Below are 18,175 nucleotides of genomic sequence, written 5' to 3'. Positions count from 1 at the left end.
GAGAGATATGAGTTTTTATTAACCTCATGAGAGAAATTGTACTGCATCAGCTGCCAGTCACTTTTTTAGCAAAACCTGCCTTGAATCGTCCCTCGTTCATAAAGCAGTTTGGAGAAAAATTATTTTTGCTGACACAACGAATTTAGTTGTAATCGGTGGTGCACTACCATCCAAAACAAAAGTAATCCACTCACTAATCTTCAGTGGCTCTGATGTCAGGAGAAAATGAAGACTCTACATACATCCATCCATCTACAAAAACCTGAATTGCTTATGAGGAGGGGGGTTTAAAAAAAAAAGTAGTAAATGGATTTTTATCATTGTAAGGTGGTTGTGTCCACTCACTGCTAAGACACATTATATGCAAACACCATATAAAAGTGAATTTTGCATCCGATTTCCCCTTTACACTGTGAGTGTATGTGTGTGGTCAAATGTTTGAACGTTTAGGCTGTATGAGTGCGGGAACAGAACTGAGCGCTTCACTCCAAGGTCAGAGTTACTACGCGCTCTCACAGGACTACAAATCAATGAATGCAGATGCTTAGATTTTACTGTTGTTATGGATCTGCAATATTTTTGTGCTGATAAGCTCATTATACTCTCTGCTTATCTCCATAACACTTAGTGTGCGTGTTTGATGAGAAGGAAAATATCCATAAAACACAGTGTGTGTTTGATGAGAAAGAAAATGAGAGAAAAGTAGGTGTTAAGAAAGAGAATGGCGGAGATTGGTGGGAAATTTCTATGCTGTTTGCCCATTTCTCCCTGGATAATCAATGCCAGTCAGGGAGAATGAGAGAGTGGTATATGCAATAGAGGATAACACAGCAGCACTTTAAATAAATTATATTCAAATAAATGCTTCGATCTCTTTACCTTTAAAGCTGCCGTTTATTTCTCAGGGATCATTACCTTAAAATGTCATCTGTTTATTACTGAACATAAATGTTTATTTTTTTTTTTATCTATCTTGTATGTGTATTTTTTATTTTTTATCTATCTTGTATGGTTCTATATTGTATGGTTTATGACAAAATAAATAAATAAATATGCATAGGCTATTATATTTTTATACTGAAAGAATGTTTGGTCTTTTTCTTATTTAATGACTTAATGATTTTAATATTACACTTTTATTTATTTACATTTTTTTCAATAAAATATTTCATTGCACAATTTAAGTGTATTTTACATGGGGTAATTCTCATTGCTGAACGAATGACTGAATTAATGAATGAAATTATAATTGCATGTGAGAATTTTCTGACATTTAATAATAATTGCATTCATTAATTAAGTCATTCGTTCAGCAATGAGAATCATCCCATGTAAAATACACTTAAATTGTGCAAAGAATGTTTTTGACTCATAAAGTAAACAATTTTCGTGTATACAAATAATGGTAATTGAGATGATGAAAAAAGGTGGGAGTGGCAGAGAGGGGCGTTCATCTTCTAAAGCGTGAGGGAAAGATCCGATGTGAGAGTTTTTGCGCGCTTGAGCAGCAGTCTCACCGCCGAAAAAATCACGAGCGGTAGTAGTTGGACAACAAGCCGCCACCGATGCCGCAATTTCCGTAGCAACTTTACCCTCCCTCTCACTCCCTCCCTCCTTCAGGAGCTGCTGAAGCGTGGCGCGTGCGAGGGGCGCGAGCGGCTGCGGCGCGTGCGGCTGAGCGCGGAAAGAGCCGGAAGGCACACAGCAGCGGCGGGCTGCGAGTTGATGGATGGAGAAGTGGCGGCACTGGCTCGAGCAATGCACTAGTGGGAGAGAGCTTCGCTACGAGCTCGAGACGTCCTCGAGACGGCCGTGGCCGCGGCGACAGAGGCCGAGAAAGAGCAGACACGGCTGACAGCGCAGCTGGACGGAGAAATGGAGAAGCTGGAGGGCCAGCTGAAGGAGTGGAGCGAGGGACTGAGCAGCGCCGAGCGGAGGAATAGCGGAGCTGCTGCGGTGGAGGGATGGACGGTCGCCAAGGTAATTGAGAGAAGAACGGGGAGTGTATAAGGTGAAATGCTATTTAATTACAGTGTATATTATGTAAGCTCTCACACTTACTGTTTGGAAAGTCACACAGTTTGGTGAATAATTTAATAATATTTTGAAACATCAAACTCATTTACAAGTTTATAGCCAGAAAGTAATATTTAAATAGTAGCCTACAGAGCTTTTCTTTTCCCCTTTCCTCTCTTGTTTTTGTTTTCTTTCTGTAGTAATATGTTTTCCTGCTGCTGAGGTTGTTTATACTTACAGTAGGCTAACATTACATCTGTTTCTTGCTGCTCAGTTAATTGAAAAAGGATTGCAGATTTTTCTTCCTTCTCATCTTCCTTTTTCCCTCAAGTCCCTCAATGTTTCCTTTTTTCTTGTATAAGTTACTTTCTCTCATCCCGTGTGTCCGATGTCCAGACTTGTTTGTGTTACACGCTCGTTTGCTCGGCTCAAGCTCCTCAACATCTGACAGCTGACTCTCGACGGGAGAGAGAGAGAGAGGAAGGAGGGAGGACGGAGGAGAGAATGTAAAATGGAGGGAGAGAGAAAGAGTGTGAACAAAAATGAGAAGAACATGTCAAAGGCGAGGAAGAGTGAATGAGAGTCACCGAAGTGTGTGAAAGAGAGGGAGAACCGCAGCATGTGAAGTGGAAGGCGGGAGGAGTGAGAGAAGGAAGAGGAGGAGAGAGATTGAGGGAGGAAGTGTTCTATAGGGGGAAGTCAGGGAAGCATTTTCCTCTTGTTTTTAAAGAGAGGGTCGGGGGAGGGTGGAATAACAGAGATAGAGAGAGAGAGAGAGAGAGAGGCACCACTATGGGCTGTATAATCTAGGCATGTTCAGAGAAGTGGGAAGGCTTCCTGGAGTCGCAGAAGAACAGAAAGATTTTGTAAAAAGCCCTGCTCTTGGAGCTGAATAGAGCTGTGTGTTAATGCTTTATTGTGTATGTGTGCACAGCTGTACATGAAGAAGCATCAAGCCGATAAATGAGGTTTTAAGTGTTATTGACACTCACCCCTGCTGTGTGTGTGTTTGTCAGGGTGTTCAGGAGGGGCTTCAGACAGCTGAAGTTATGGAGGAGAAGCTGAAGGCGCAGCTCAATGAGCTGTGTGGGTTTTCCAGTGATCTGGGTCCACAGTCGGACAGAGTCAGCGCTCTTATTAAGCTACACAACAGGTGAGTGTGCTGCAGACATAAACGTATATGCATGAGGTTAAAAGTTTTTGAAGTCAAATGGTCACCACCTAGTTTTGTTTAGCGGGCCGTTCCTTGAAAGTTTGTTTAGCCTTGGTAGACAAATAGAAGATGGATGTTTCTTACAGAGCTTCCCAGAAATGTCTCTACTGCTTACGGCTATAATAAGCAAATCATTTATAATGTACATCTAAAATAATGTATTTTAATATTGAATATGATTTAATATTTATTTCATTTAATAATTCATAAAAAATACATTGGTTGGTTTTTTTAGTTCTGATAATAAACAAGTGAAAAGAGTAAATAATTTTAAGTTATACATTATAAATTATATGTACAGCAGTTAATGAATAGAATAAATAAATTACAAATAAATAAATTTGAGGGCTACATTTGGTGAAATTGTTAAGATATTTATTCAGCAATTTTATTTGCAGTGTTTATTGACCTTAAAGTTTTAGAACCTTGTAAAAACTGTTTACTGGCAAAACATATTTAAAATAATAATAAGAATAATATTGAAGCAAAGATAATGTTTTAAATTAATAGAGAAATGAATAAAAAAGAGTAAATAAAAATATTAATTAATTTATTTCTAAATAAATATTTCATTGTTGGTTTTGTAGGTTAAAATACACATGCTCTATTAAATTAACAGAATACATTTACACATAAAAATGTAATGCACTGAGGTGAATGAAGGGTTGTGATATACTGCACCTCATAGCGCTGCATCTAAAGTGAGTGTTTCAGCTGAGAGCACCTGTCATGACAGCAGGTTTTACCTCGTTAGCATACTTTTCAGGTATAGCAGCAAAAAACATGCTTATCTACCCTCCACTGTCCACTTTAACCTCATCCGCATTCGTGTATGTGAGTGTGTACAGTATCTGTGTGCAGACATGCTAGTGTATTTCTGTGTGTGCAGGTTCTGCTGTGTTTGAGACTTTCTGATACCCAAACTCTCCCTCTTAGAGAGCCTGTCATTGAAACAGATGTCTGTGCTCACCTTGTGCTATCAGCTCCCCCTACACTCACACAATTTAACCCCCATCCCCCCTTTTCACCCTTTCCTTTTCAAATACTGCTCTGTGCATCTTCCTCATTAGCCTAAGCCTACGAGCCTCCCGGGAATGTCAGAATACAGAGAAACTCCTGGAACAACGCTTCCGTTCTTCTCTGCATGACTTTCGGCAGTGGATGGTCAATGCCAACATCTCTACCGCTAAATGCTTTGACTCCCCTCATAGCATCTGGGATGCCTACATTTCTCTCCAGCAGATCCAGGTAAGTGCAATGGTTGTGGACAGTACTCTGTCCAGGAGGGCGACTGGGCAAAAATCAAGATTCTTGGAACATAGCCATAGCCAGGCCACAGCAGGTTGGCATGGAAAAGGTAGCCAGAATTTGATAAAATGATAGCCCATTCTCAGATCCCATGGGCCAGTTTATGAGGCCACCATTCAGCCAAGGATGTGTCAGACGGGTCTATTTATGACTTCAATTAGCACAGTAAAAAACCTGTGAGAGCACAGGAAAAATGCACAGTAATGATGTATAGCTCGATGAAAGAGACATAGAATAGACCTGGACAGAAATCACCTGAGAGTTATCTAAAATATTTCAAAAAAGAAAAGCAATAATGCAAATAATAAAATGCAAATGCTAATCATCGATTAAATAAGTAAAATGTTAATTCATATTTCTATGTTACTGATTTATTTTGTTTTAATTTACATCTTACATTTTGTGTATATATTTATATATTTCAAATCCTAAAACTTTATTTTGAGCAGTTACAGATTAAACAGAAATGTATTTAAGTTTTATTATTTTATAAAAAAGCAATTACCTTTTTTAGAAAATAAAAAATACATTCATTATGTATGTAGAGACATTCATTATTCAGCCTTAAAAAGAAAGGATTAAACACTTACTGTCTCTTTTGTTATGGACATAAAAGACTTAACAGTCAATCAGCATTTTGCTACAAATGTCACAGCTAGCTAGTCATATTAGGAAGATGCCAACATGCACAGGTTATATGTCCTCACCAACCAAGACTACATTTAATAAACTTACCCTTTGCAATGAGGGTAAACATGATTTGTTTTGAGCACAGTCTGTGACTTATGTGGAAAATGTTAAGCTGCTGAAACAATGAAACAATTGAAATTAAATTTTGTACTCTTAATTTTGGCACTGTATTAGGTCACCACTTGCCATCCAATGAAAAATCTTGGTCCTGAAGCAAAATCAGTTCAAGCTGCTTTTAGCATTTGACTCAATACATAAATTTATTCCACAGATTGCTGCAGATATTTTCCCCACAATCAACGGAGAAAAAAAAGCTCAGGTCAGCACAGATTCCTTGTGTGGGTCTAGATGTAGCATAGCTCATGTGCAATAAAAAGGGATAGATATGAAGAAAGAAGCAGAATAAGGTTACTCAGAATTGAAAATGGAAGCAATGCTTCTAATTTTCTATTTACCATCAAATACATTTCAAATTTGGAACAATGTTTTCTCATGGCTTACTTTCCTGAACCACCAACACAGTGTCAGACATGCTTTGGGTCATACATAATTGCATATGTATCATTTGAGTGGAGAAACACAGAAAAAGATGGGACGTGCAAGCCTCACAGATGGTGGGAGATCCCAGCTGGATGCCTGTCAATGTCTGGACGTGACTCATTGAACTTGCTGCCCACTGCTCTGTGATAGTCTACTTGTGTCTGTGTGGCTGACATCTTGCTCATTCTGCATCACAGGACTTCAAAAGTGACAAGGAGCAGGGCCAGACCAGACTGAACACTGTCCTGACCTGTGCAGAGCAGCTTAGTAGCGTGGTGCCTGCCGAAAGAGTGGAGGCGATCAGGACCAAAGAAAATGCAGCCAAAGATGACTGGAAGAGCCTGATGGACAGCTTAGAGAGAAGAGAGACGGCCTTACAGGTAGAGCTGTGTAGAGATGAATACATTCATATTTTGTATACCCTGCTCATTTTATTTGTATTATTATTATTATTATTATTATTATTATTATTAGGAAAGAGTGTTTTCATATAAAAAACAAAATACAGCTTTAGTTACATGTTAAACCTTTATGAATATGTACTTTCAGGTCTTGCAGTCTCAGATGCAGGACTTTGAGGCAAGTGTGGAACCACTTCAAGACTGGCTGAACAGGACTGAGATCAGTGTGCAAGAGAGCAGCGCTCGCCTCCACGACCTGCCGGCCAAGAGACTAGAGCTCTCCAAACTTCAGGTGAGCCCGGATAGTCTTAATGGCTTATTTATACTTATTCAGAAGAGCTTGGATCAACCAGAGTGAAATGATTCACTACTATTAAGATTTCAGTCCTCACTATACCTTGAATGTCAGTGTGGTGTAATTCATTAATCGGAAGAACATTTGATTTGTGATCAATAGATTATGCATTAAACATTAGGAGAGTATTAAAAATACATTTCTTTTTTTCATGTCTTTTAAACATAATCTAGCTGTTTGAATGTAATTAAATGAAATCAACTAACTGTGGCAGTGGACTTTGCAGAACTTAAGCTCAATTAAATGAGTTGTCGGAAGTAGGATCTGCTGGAGATTATTTCGCTGAGTCAAGCTTCCTGCCACAATTGAGGATTAAGCTGAGTCTCCAAATGTACTCGAAGAACAAAACCCCAATATACAATCTGACAATAATATGAATGTAGAATAGAGGTTGGAAAGATAAACATTTCTATTTTTGCCTTATCGCAAGATCTTTCATCTCTATTTTTGTATTGCTTTGTTGCTTGCTGGACCCTTTTGTCTGCTCTGTTGGCAATTGCATTTCCCACAGTGTATCTGTACAGTGTAGAAGTCCTCTGAGTGATTATCCATCCCCTTCTATCTCCCCTTCCCCTGCTTTTACCCACTTTCCCTCTTAATCCCTTTATCCCCAGAGTGCACCCAACATGATAGACTCCATTATCATGAACTGTGTCTGACTAACTGACAATTTCACAGTCTGCTCTTTTTCCATCTTGAGAAAAGATGCAAGAAATTTGATCGTGGTGTTCTTTTGTGCTCTGATGTATTAAGTCTGTTTAGTTAAAGTTTTTTTTTTAATGTCATCTCAGTGGATGTGCCCAAAATCTCACCTAGTGTGGTTTTTCTTGGCATGAACATTCGTCTTTATTCTTTTGTGACCCCTGCTTGCCTCGTGACCCCTGATTGCACACCCTCAGACATTGCTAGAGGAGATGCGCTCCAGAGAAACTGAACTGACAGAGCTGAGAGGGCGAGCACATGGCCTCTGGGAGGGTCAGGGTGCTGGGAAGAGCTTTGTGCATCGGGTCTGCCAGCTAGCTGCATGCTACTTGGCCCTGAGCAACCTGATTAAGGTAACCTCCTCTACCTATCTGTTTACCTCATCATTCCTGTGTTTGCTATTTCCTCGTTACCACTGATTGTGATATAGGAGATTAGCTCATTATTATTGACATTTTTAGATCTACAGTATTAGGAGATTTACTATAAGCTTTACATTTTTAATAACTCTGTGTAACAGGTTTGTTCTGAATCTGTTCAGTTTTTTTTTGTCTACACTACCATTTAAAAGTTTGTGGTCAGTATGATTTTTATTTATTTTTTAAAATAAGTTAATACTTTTATTCAGCAAGGAGTAAAGTGATTTATATTGTTAAAAAATATTTATTTATAAATAAATGCTGTTCTTTTAAACATTGAATTCATCATAGACTCCTGGTTTCCACAAAAAATATTAAGCAGCATATCTTTATTTTCAATTGTATTAATATAGAAAGCAGTAATTTCAAATTATATAATAATAATTATATTTCACAATATTAGACTACTGTTTTTACTCGATTTTGATCAAATTAATGCAGCACTGGTGAGCATTTTCTTTGAAAATCTTTTTTTTAAAAACTTAAACAAATCTTACCAGCCCCAAACTTTTGAAAGGTAGTTTACTTTATGAAAAAAAGCTAATTCTATATAAATTTACTTAGGGATCCATCGATATTACATTTTAGACTAAAACCGATAATCATTTTCATGTTCTGGCCAAATAACCAATAAATATCTTATATTATAACACTATATTATTTTATTAAAATATATTAAAATAAAACACTAAAAACTTTTGCTACAAGTGCATTTAGGCACAGCAACATTGTAATATACAGTGTGAAAAACAATTTTTATTTTGATGTGCTAAATATTGCTAAAGATACATTTAACAGTGTTATTAAATTGTTAGTGTTATGGAAAATTAATAACATGTAATATTAACAAAAAATAATAATTGTAATTTAAAAAGTGTACGTTAGATCAAGGAAAAAGGTAAACTAAATGTAAAATGAGAAAATATAGACAATTAAATTGCAATAAACCTTAAAATCTCTGATATCAGCTGATAACCAATATCAATAATATTAAAACACTTCATTTGTCCGGTCTTTTAATCAAGTCTTGACTTCTCTCACCCACCTTCTGCAGGAGAAAGTGTCAAGGGTAGAACGAGTGGTGGGGGAGCATCAGCTTTTTTCACAGGGCCTTCAGGAACTTCAGAACTGGGTTTCGGAGTCCCAACAGGTCCTCAAGACCTGCAGATGCCCCACATCTGACAAGAGTGTGCTTATCACCAGAATGGGCCAGCTCGAGGTACACTGTCATTTAATATATACACATTTTACCATTACACAGGTGTTGCTAAATCCTAAGCACAACCTTCTAGGGATTTGGCTCTCATAAATTAGTTTGTAAGTTTAATTTGTACATGTTGGGCGTATAACATTGTTTCTGATTGATTACAGACTTTACTGGCGGCTTGTCAGGGGAGAGAAATCCAACAGAAGATGCTCATCACCAGAGGAGAGTCTGTCCAGAGGAACACCTCGGCTGAGGGTGTACCAGTGGTTCGCAAGCAGATCCAGGACCTCAAAGACTCCTGGGAATCACTCTTGTCAACATCCATACAGTGCAAGAGGTCAGAGATCTCTCTGTCCCTCAGTCTGGGTTTATTTATCCTCTCTTTGTTAGTGCTTTTGTCTGTGTGCTCATCAGGCATCTGTGTGGAATTAGTAGATGTCTTGTTCATGTGTTGCATTTACAGCCAGCTGGAAGGTGCCTTGTCACACTGGACAAGTTACCAGGAAGATGTCAGTCAGTTTGAGTGCTGGATGGAGCAAGTAGAAGAGAGCCTCGGAAACTCAGACAAACACTACGCTGAAATGAGGGACAAGACAGCCAATCTAGGCCGTGCCAAAGTAATTCATGCTTTTCATATGCATAACATAATAACATAACATAATAACAGATAACAGTTGTTTATTTTTACAGTTCTATTAGAAGTTGAAACCTTAATGTATTATTTACGTGAATTGCTATGCTCTGTACAGCTCCTCTATGAGGAAGTTCTTAGCCACTCTAGCCCTTTAGAGACCATTACGACCAAGGGTTTCAACATGACTGAACATACGGCCACCCAACGGGAGATCCAGAAACTCAGTGAGAGATATACAGCCATTAAAGATAAGGCCAAGGTAAGCCAACGATGTCACGTTATTCAGCACAAACTAATATGATGAATCCAACCAAGTCCGGTGATCACAGAGTCCTATTCACAGGGGAATTGATTGAATTACATAAATCTTTCAAGACAGACCTACGATGAGCTTTGAAGCTGCTGAGCAATGAGGTTTTTGAGGAAGCTGTAAATCCGTATGATTTTCACTTCATTTTTTAAAAATAATACATTTAATAACCAATTTCCCAGTGAAGAGAGACACCACCTATTACCCTGAAAAGATCATTCGGCAATCAGAGAAGTTTCTGTTACCATGGAAACAGAATTTGCAGCCAAAGAGCTCAGCAGTGACCTCTCAGCACTGCACATGAACTATTTATCTATCTATATATTAGATCCAGGTGGTTTGTGGCTCAGATTTATTTATTTATTTTTCTCAGTGGAGGAAAATAATGGGGAAAATACTTCTGCAACCAAGCAGCTAAAAAAATGTTGCGCTCTGCATTCCATTCTATTTCTATTACCACTTATAGTAGAATAAATTTGAAATGATATTCTCTGCTGGTTTTTCAGGCTGCTGTCAGTAAGGCAGAAGAATTGGTTCTGCTCCATCAAGAATACCAGCGAGGGCTGCACATGTTTGAAGACTGGCTGGAGCAGGAGCAGAACAGTTTGGCCCTCCTCACACCTCTGGATGAAGATGTAAATGCTCTGGAGAACACGTTAAAAGAACTACAGGTTAATATGATATGATCCTTTTTAGGGCTTTAATGTTATAGGCAAGACATATTCTGCACAACATAATCTTGTACTCTTTCTGTCTAATATTGTTTCTAGATGCTCCAGTCACATTGCCCTAAGGGACGTAACTTGCTCCGCTCAGTTCTTGCCAGTCAAGAAAGAGTAATTCCATGGGGTTCCCCTCAAATTGAGGATCGGGCTCTGGAAACAGCACAGACAGAGTGGCAGGGTTACCAAGACCAGCTCGGCGAGACCAAAGTCCAGGTAGAGCAGGTCCTTGAAAGGGTTCAGGAACTAGAAGGTTTATTCCAAAGCTTAGACCAGTGGCTGGTTGACATGGAGCTCAAAGTTAAAGTGAGAAGCCATCGTTGCTCAGATGTCACTGCGAAGGAGGCACAGCTACAACACCTGAAGGTACAATGCATTATACTTATGCTTGATGATTTCAGAAATACAGTACTCTCGTTTCATGTAGATAAATGTTGACCTTTTCCTGTCATTCCTTTATATCAGCGGTGGCAGCTTGAGGCTGCCCAGCATCAGGCTGAAGTGGAAGGCCTTAGTACTCTTGCACAGCATGACATAGAAGATGCTCATGTACGTGGTCGGATCAGTACCAGGGTTACCCAGCTCAGTGCCCGCTACCATGCCTTGCTCCTACAGATACAGGCAAGTTCAGCCTTGTACATTAGCAATTCTTATGCATTAGATTATTTCAGGAAATTATACAGCATCATTCAGTAAGCTGTCACTGTCCTTTTATTTATTTTTTCACAAATAATATGCATAGAATAATCATTTTCTAAATGTAATAATTTTCCATAACTGTTTTTATCTGTTCGCTTTTGAATTGTCCTGTTAATTATAGAAACATATGACATTCATTTTCATATTGCAGGTTCTTGGATTTTTCTTATTATTCTGCAGCTGCTCCTGCAATGTGAAAAATACAACAGACGCTGTGGTTTTACAATATCCCACTAATTATTCCTCTGGTTTATGCTTGGGATCTCTCAGTTTTCTCCCCAAATCCTCGCTCAATCTCTTTCCCAGTGTTATTGTTAACTACAACCAAATTGAAATGAAACGCAAATAAAATAATATTTAAATTTCTAATTCTAAATATTTAATTTATATAAAATAAATTAAAAACATGTTCCTGTAGAACATTGCATTAGCAAGCGCAAGGTTGGGGGTTCGAATCCCGGGGAACAAATGATAGTAGAAAATTGTTAGCCTGAATTCAATGTACCGTAAGTCACTTAGGATAAAATTTTAAAACTAAATAGAAATATTACATATAAAAACCACAATAAAAATGCTCATAACAAAATGACTTAAACTTAAAGTAAAACTGAAAATAGCTCAACCAAAATATTGCTAAATACTATAAATTTGTATAAATAATGATAATAATAAAAAAAGCACTCTACAGCATTTTAAAACCGTATTTTCACTCCTTTTCTTCCCTTATAATTCCTATAGTAATTCCTATTCCTAAGTTGCTGAAGTACAGAAATGCAATAGACCAGTTTTTATTTTCTGGTAAAATTATTGCAGTCATTATTATTTCTCATTATTATTAAATTGTCTAAATTAAACCTTTTTTTGAGTTTAATGAAATTTTAACTTCTACTTTAATTTATAATAATTTTTACTTTAATAGAACCTTGTGTCATTGACTCACCTCTCACTTTGCTGCCAAAGCACACTGATGAGTCTAATTTCTCAGCCATCTAAACATTGGAAGTTATCCAACCTACTAAACCAGCTCCTGTGACCCACTGTGATAACAAAAAAAAAATCCCTACACACTTGAAAAATCAATGTCTCGCCACATAGAGACCTTAGCTTGTAATTAAACACTATAGGATTCAATCTTGCCCATCAATCGGTGCTGCTGCTTTTGTGGCAGCAGCAGAATTGTTTTTAACACTTGCTGTAACAGCTCTCATTTCTGCCCACTTCTCTCTAACATGCACACACCCTGACTGCGACACAGAATAGAGCGTGTAATTATTCTGTGAGAAACAACAGGCCGCCATGCACTGCAGTCAAGAGCTATTACGTCTCAGCAGATAGGTGTTCACGCGGTGCGGCACAGCGCAAACGCGTTAATTGGTGCCACGTGCATGAGGGATTTGCATGTCAAGTGAAGAAGGTGGCAAAATAGCTTAGCCTCAAAACTCCAGTGGTGAACCCTAGTGAGTGTGTGGCATTGGATCAATTTAAGCACTTCATGCTGATGAGACAGAATTCCAAGCGTTCTTGACAATAAGCCTTATGATTTATTCTTCCATCATTTAGGACACCCTCAAACAGCTCCAGGTAGAGATGCAGAAAATCTCAGAGGCTCAAAATTCTCTCCGGACCTTCTCTGATTGGTTGAGCACAGCGAAGAAGAATTTCAAAATCGTCACTGAAAGGACAGAGGCTCTCGATTGCATTACAATGGAAAAGAAGATGAAGAGGCTAGAGGTATGTCCCGGTGAAAACACAATTGTTGCTGTATATGCAAAAGAGAATATACTGTAGATAAAGAGTTGAAGGATCAGATGAACCGATGAAACTGTCACCCCTTTTCATCTTGAGGTTTGACAGCTATTGATCTGGCCTGATAAAATTACACTCACACAACACAGACTAACACTTTCCGCGGGCATGGCACAGTTTTGCGCTCATTTTTAAGATCATAAGAGCCAGAGTGTCTCTGTGTGTGCACATGTATGAGTCTCTTTGTCTTCTTAAGGATATGATCAATATGTCTACTACACAAAGCAAAAGAAAGCTTTTGCACGATTGCACTCTACATGCACACAGCCACTTCACACACTCCCCCACTGTGATAGCTAAGATGAAGGAACGGTCTGTCTGTGGATCCTGCTGGCACAGACTGTCTAATTGATACAATGCCCTTGCAGCTTCAAAATCACATAACACTCTTTTCCTATATATACATATACCACTCATTTGGTGCATATAATTCTTGTGAAGCTCAATAGTGCCACACAGATGCTAATAGCAATGTCACATAGAGATCTGTACACCCACTCTATTAAGCGGTAATGTTAGGGCTATAGATGCATGTATTTTTGAATTAATAAACAGCCAATTAAGTATACATTTCTATCGCTGGATCATATTTCTTTGCCCAATTATCCTTGGATCCTACACCTCTTCGCATCACTTAGGGCCGTTTCATAGTCAACGCATCTGTACGCATACGCGTCCCCGAGGCTACGCATCGTTAAGCTTCGTCCGCCATTATGCGTCGGTGCGTAGCCAAATGTGTCGTCCAAGTTATTGATACGCGACGCGGCGATTCACGTAATACTATGCGTTGTCGGTGGGGGCGACATTGCAAGTATTGTACATTAATTCAAGCATATTGTGTTTACAGAAGAAGAAGGTTTGGATACAATGGCGGGCGAAGAGGAAAAATTATGCGAACTTATACATATTCATCCACATTTATACGATAGTTCATCATCAACAGAATACACTCCTCTTCAGTTGTCATTGTGATCTGAATATCACGCGACCCGACTCTACTAATATCACCCGACTCTACTACCCCCTGTTGCGTGAGCGGTGTATTGCATACACGCATCAACCGTGACGCTTGCGTTCACTGTTTAGACTATGAAAGGGAGCCCGTCGCTCGCGTTGCTTGCTCGCTTTTCTCGCGTTGACTATGAAGCGGCTCTTACTTCTCATTTCCTTATTTGTGTGTCGAGATGATAATTAAAACACTGGGGCTGCTTTCCCTGTCAGTATCGCAGCAGTAGCTCCAGATCCAGCTGTCCAGCTCTCATGTACTGCTCTTTGTAGAGACAAGAGGTAGATGTCCTATAGAGAAGCTTCCTGCTTAAAGGTAAAGGAGTAGGAGGGGCCGAGTTCATCCGTTGCTGGGGAAACACTGCAGCGGCAGCCCCATTTAAGGCTTGGGAAATTGGGTCTTCCTCGCGTATCTCTGACTGGGGCCTCACCGGGTCTCCACACACAGGTGTCAGGAGCCCAGCAGGCTTCAAAAAGTACCCATCAGAAAAGACCACTTTAGAGGAGTGGTCTCAAAACCTGAAACTCCACATAAATGGAGAGGATCAGAAGCTGTCAGAAACAGAGAATTTTGTACTTGTCTTGGTTGCACACTGGGGAAGGCGTAAATATCTTTCCTGTGGCTCATTCAGTTATTGATTACCTTTTGTTTGTTGTTTAAAAGATTCTCTCACCCTGCAGTCTCTACAGGAGGACATGGATGAAGGTCACAGCCTGTTTAAAACACTTCGAGGAAATGCAGAGCAGACCGTTTGCTTCTTGGATAACCCTGGAGCATCCAGACTAGAGAAGGAAGTGCGAACAGGTCGATCACAGCTCGAAGAGCTTATTTTGGGGCTACGGGAAGAGCAAGCAACCCTGGAAAGGAGCATTGTGCTCTATAAAGATTTCCAAAAGCGCTACAAGTGCCAAATGCAGTGGCTTGGGGAGACTCGAGCCCTTCTCAGTTCCACTGTTGAACCCAAAGTAGAACTTTATCAGAGGAAAGCCCAGCTGAACAAGTACAAGGTTGGTGATTTGTTTTACAGTCTTAACTGACATAAAATCTGTACTTGTGACTAGTTTTGTCAACAAAAGTGGTAGTCCTAATTTATTTATATATATATATATATATATATATATATATATATATATATATATATATATATATATATATATATATATATATATATATATATATATATATATATTTATATATATATATATTTTTTTTTATGATTAGCACTTTGTTTATATTAAGTCCCTTTTGCTCATGAAGGCTGCAAAATACAGAAAACATTAATACTGTGAAGTACTATTTTAATTTAAAATAACTGTTTGCTATTATAATAATCTACTTTAAATACTTTGGCAAATTTGAATTTTCAGCAGCTTGATCCTTAATGATCACAAATCACTCTAATATGCTAATTTGGTGCTCAGGTGACATTTCTTATTATTTTCAATGTTGAAAACAATTACATTCTTTAATATATCTAATGAACAATTGATAATGACTGTGGAACACACTACACTATTTATATTTATATACACATACACTTATTTATCTAACACACATACTTAGTGTACACTTAAATTTTGCACATAATATACCTGTAGAACAAACTGCTTTTTGTAATATACCTGCCATACAATTGTCAATTTGTATATTGTCATTCCTGTCCTACTTATTTGTATTTTTTATTCTTTTATTATGTGTTTTTTGTTCTGTTGCTGTCATTCTGTCAACAAATTCCTCGGATGTGTAAATATACCTGGCAATAAAGCTCATTCTGATTCTAAATTCTGATATGTGGAATATGAAATATTTACTTTCTGGATTCTTTGATGAATTAAAAGTTATTAAAAAGAACAGCATTTATTAGAAATAGAAATCTTTTAAACTTTTTGATCTATTGTATCCTTGCTGAATAATCTGTTTATGTCTCTGTAATGGTTTTCATTGCTCTGTTGTGTCCAGGCTGTAGAGCAGACGTTGCGATCACGTGATTCTGCCGTGAGCTCGGTGCTAGAGAAAGGAGAAACTCTGGTGACCCTCCTCCACTCCCCTTCCATCACAGACAACATGATACGACTACAGGGAGACTACCAGGAGCTGTGTGGCTCAGCAAGGGTGAGTTCAAAAAGATTAAAGTGCTTGCAGATTTCATTATCATTTCTGTAATTTAAATATATTTCCTTAGACCCACGTCCACAGATTGGAGGCCCAGGTGAAGAAACAGGAAGCTTATCATAAAGATGTACAGGAAATTGAACGTTGGTTGTTGCAGATGTCCAGCAGGATGGTGACTCCTGACCCATCATCAGACGGTGGCCTGGAAGCTGCCACTCAGCAGCTAGCCAGACATAAGGTGACAAATCACAAAGCTTCACAGAAGAGCAGGACCCTATAAATAAACAAACACACATCTGCATTTTGATTACTCACATAACAAATGTTGTCATATCAGTTTGTGTTAATTATGTTTTTCACAAGAATATTTAAAGCTATTGCTAGGAGAACCTTTTGTGTTAAATTGATTTGCACATATTGTCTCATCTCAGACTATAATGGAGGAGATAGCAGGCTTTGAGGTGCATTTGGATACACTAAAGGAAAAGGGAGAGGAGTTGTTGTCCGGCTGCAGTGAACGCCTCCAGGCTCGGCTTCACCAGCAAATTCAGAACCACCATCAGGGAGCAAGAGACAGCTACTCTGCCATCTGCAGCACTGCCCAGCGTGTGAGTTTACTTGCCAACACACAAGCATAAGACCAGCATTGGGCCGATGTTTGCTGTGCATATAGACCTACAATAGTATATAAAGACCCACAATTAATATAGGCAGGAGTGTGATCAACAATGGACACAATGGTGCATCCATTATTTTGCCTGTAATTAATGCAAACAAAAAATAGTTGTTTAAATGCAGTCAGTTATGTCCCATCAACCATATGGGGCGGAGGTCTTGGACAATTAAAAACTCCTTATAATAAAAAAAAATACAATACAATTTACAAATGAGCAAACTGTTCAAACAGCATAATAATAATTGAATAAACAATTAAGATTAATTGATTATTAGTTTATTTCCAGTAAATTCTTCTATATTGCAATTTTTAAGTTTTAGTGCTTATTAATTGTATGATTTCTAGTCATTGTGTCGGTGTCATTGTTTATTGTCCCTCTGCTCACATCAAAGCTTTGTTCCAGCTGTAAGCTCAAGTGTATGACAACTATCTGCCACTCTTCCAGAACCTCCTGATTATTTTAATCCACCCTGCCTGGCTTCCTAGTTGCACCGGTCCAACTAAAGTGCTGACGAAATTCTTCTTTCTGTGTATTTGTCTAAATCAGATTAAACAACCCTTACCAGGCAGTCAATAAACTAGGGACGTCTGGCAAAGAAATGTGCTTGACATTTTGACTTCTGCATGCCAGTGTCATTACAAGAAGACCCATCAGGAGGCACTAAGAAATCATTTCTCCATGAAAGCATATCATTAAAGCCCACGGCAATGAAAGTGAGCACATACCCCCTTTGCAAATCACCATTCACCCCCTACTCCAGCTCTTGCAGTATCATACCAAAAGCTGCCAGCTGCTTTCCTTTAAGAACCCTAATCACACGCAGCCCTAATATGCCAACTACTCCCTGCCATCTGACACACTGCCTGCTCAGTCACTTTCTGAGCAAACCACCAATATTAATACCTCACCCCCTTCCCCGGGCCAGTTTTATTTTACCCATCAAGTCCAATTCTGTCAAAACAAGCCGAGACATTTATAAAACCCCTCCCTTCTGGTTTGCCTGGTTTATACCCCGTACCAACATCTTGTGCCAACCTTTCCATAACAATGCCATCCGGTAAATCCCGCCACCTGGCAGTCTGGTCAATGAGTTCCTAGGTTTGCATGTGCTCTGCCAACTCCTGTCGTCTGCCAAAGCAAGCCTGTCATTGCCTGCCCTCACGAGGGCTTGTGAATTAAGAATGTCAATCAGCGTCAGCTTTTCAGATCATGGGATTAGGGATGCCAGAGCATTCAACACCTGTCAAATGGGCTTTGCTTTATGTTGACCAGATTTAGCATGGTCAACCGTATGCCACTCATGTCATTTTCTGTTTTGCTCCTCAAATTTGTCAGTCATGCTGTTCCAGTTTTATACA

At 38.8% G+C, this 18,175-nt stretch overlaps 1 protein-coding gene across 2 annotated transcripts in view; it reads left to right on the top strand.

Annotated features, from left to right (window-relative positions):
* The first annotated feature begins 1,607 nt into the window (after window positions 1–1,607).
* Window positions 1,608–18,175, top strand: part of LOC127938707 (nesprin-1) — a 63,968-nt gene continuing 47,400 nt past the window's right edge. The window contains exons 1-18 of one of the 2 annotated variants that reach the window (XM_052535526.1): window positions 1,608–1,980; window positions 3,033–3,169; window positions 4,300–4,477; window positions 5,965–6,147; window positions 6,317–6,460; window positions 7,423–7,578; window positions 8,699–8,863; window positions 9,016–9,188; window positions 9,315–9,468; window positions 9,601–9,744; window positions 10,302–10,466; window positions 10,566–10,883; window positions 10,983–11,138; window positions 12,777–12,947; window positions 14,709–15,035; window positions 15,988–16,140; window positions 16,211–16,378; window positions 16,572–16,748. In XM_052535526.1, coding sequence (XP_052391486.1) covers window positions 1,876–1,980; window positions 3,033–3,169; window positions 4,300–4,477; window positions 5,965–6,147; window positions 6,317–6,460; window positions 7,423–7,578; window positions 8,699–8,863; window positions 9,016–9,188; window positions 9,315–9,468; window positions 9,601–9,744; window positions 10,302–10,466; window positions 10,566–10,883; window positions 10,983–11,138; window positions 12,777–12,947; window positions 14,709–15,035; window positions 15,988–16,140; window positions 16,211–16,378; window positions 16,572–16,748 — 3,174 coding nt within the window. In that variant the 5' untranslated portion in view covers window positions 1,608–1,875. The remainder of the gene's footprint in view (window positions 1,981–3,032; window positions 3,170–4,299; window positions 4,478–5,964; window positions 6,148–6,316; window positions 6,461–7,422; window positions 7,579–8,698; window positions 8,864–9,015; window positions 9,189–9,314; window positions 9,469–9,600; window positions 9,745–10,301; window positions 10,467–10,565; window positions 10,884–10,982; window positions 11,139–12,776; window positions 12,948–14,708; window positions 15,036–15,987; window positions 16,141–16,210; window positions 16,379–16,571; window positions 16,749–18,175) is intronic. The other variant, XM_052535525.1, reaches the window with a different exon arrangement.

Source organism: Carassius gibelio, chromosome A20, assembly GCF_023724105.1.
Source record: "Carassius gibelio isolate Cgi1373 ecotype wild population from Czech Republic chromosome A20, carGib1.2-hapl.c, whole genome shotgun sequence".
In the NCBI taxonomy this organism is placed as follows: Eukaryota; Metazoa; Chordata; class Actinopteri; order Cypriniformes; family Cyprinidae; genus Carassius; species Carassius gibelio.
The sequence above is the reverse complement of the archived record's forward strand: the minus strand, read 5'-3'. Positions and strand labels throughout refer to the sequence as shown.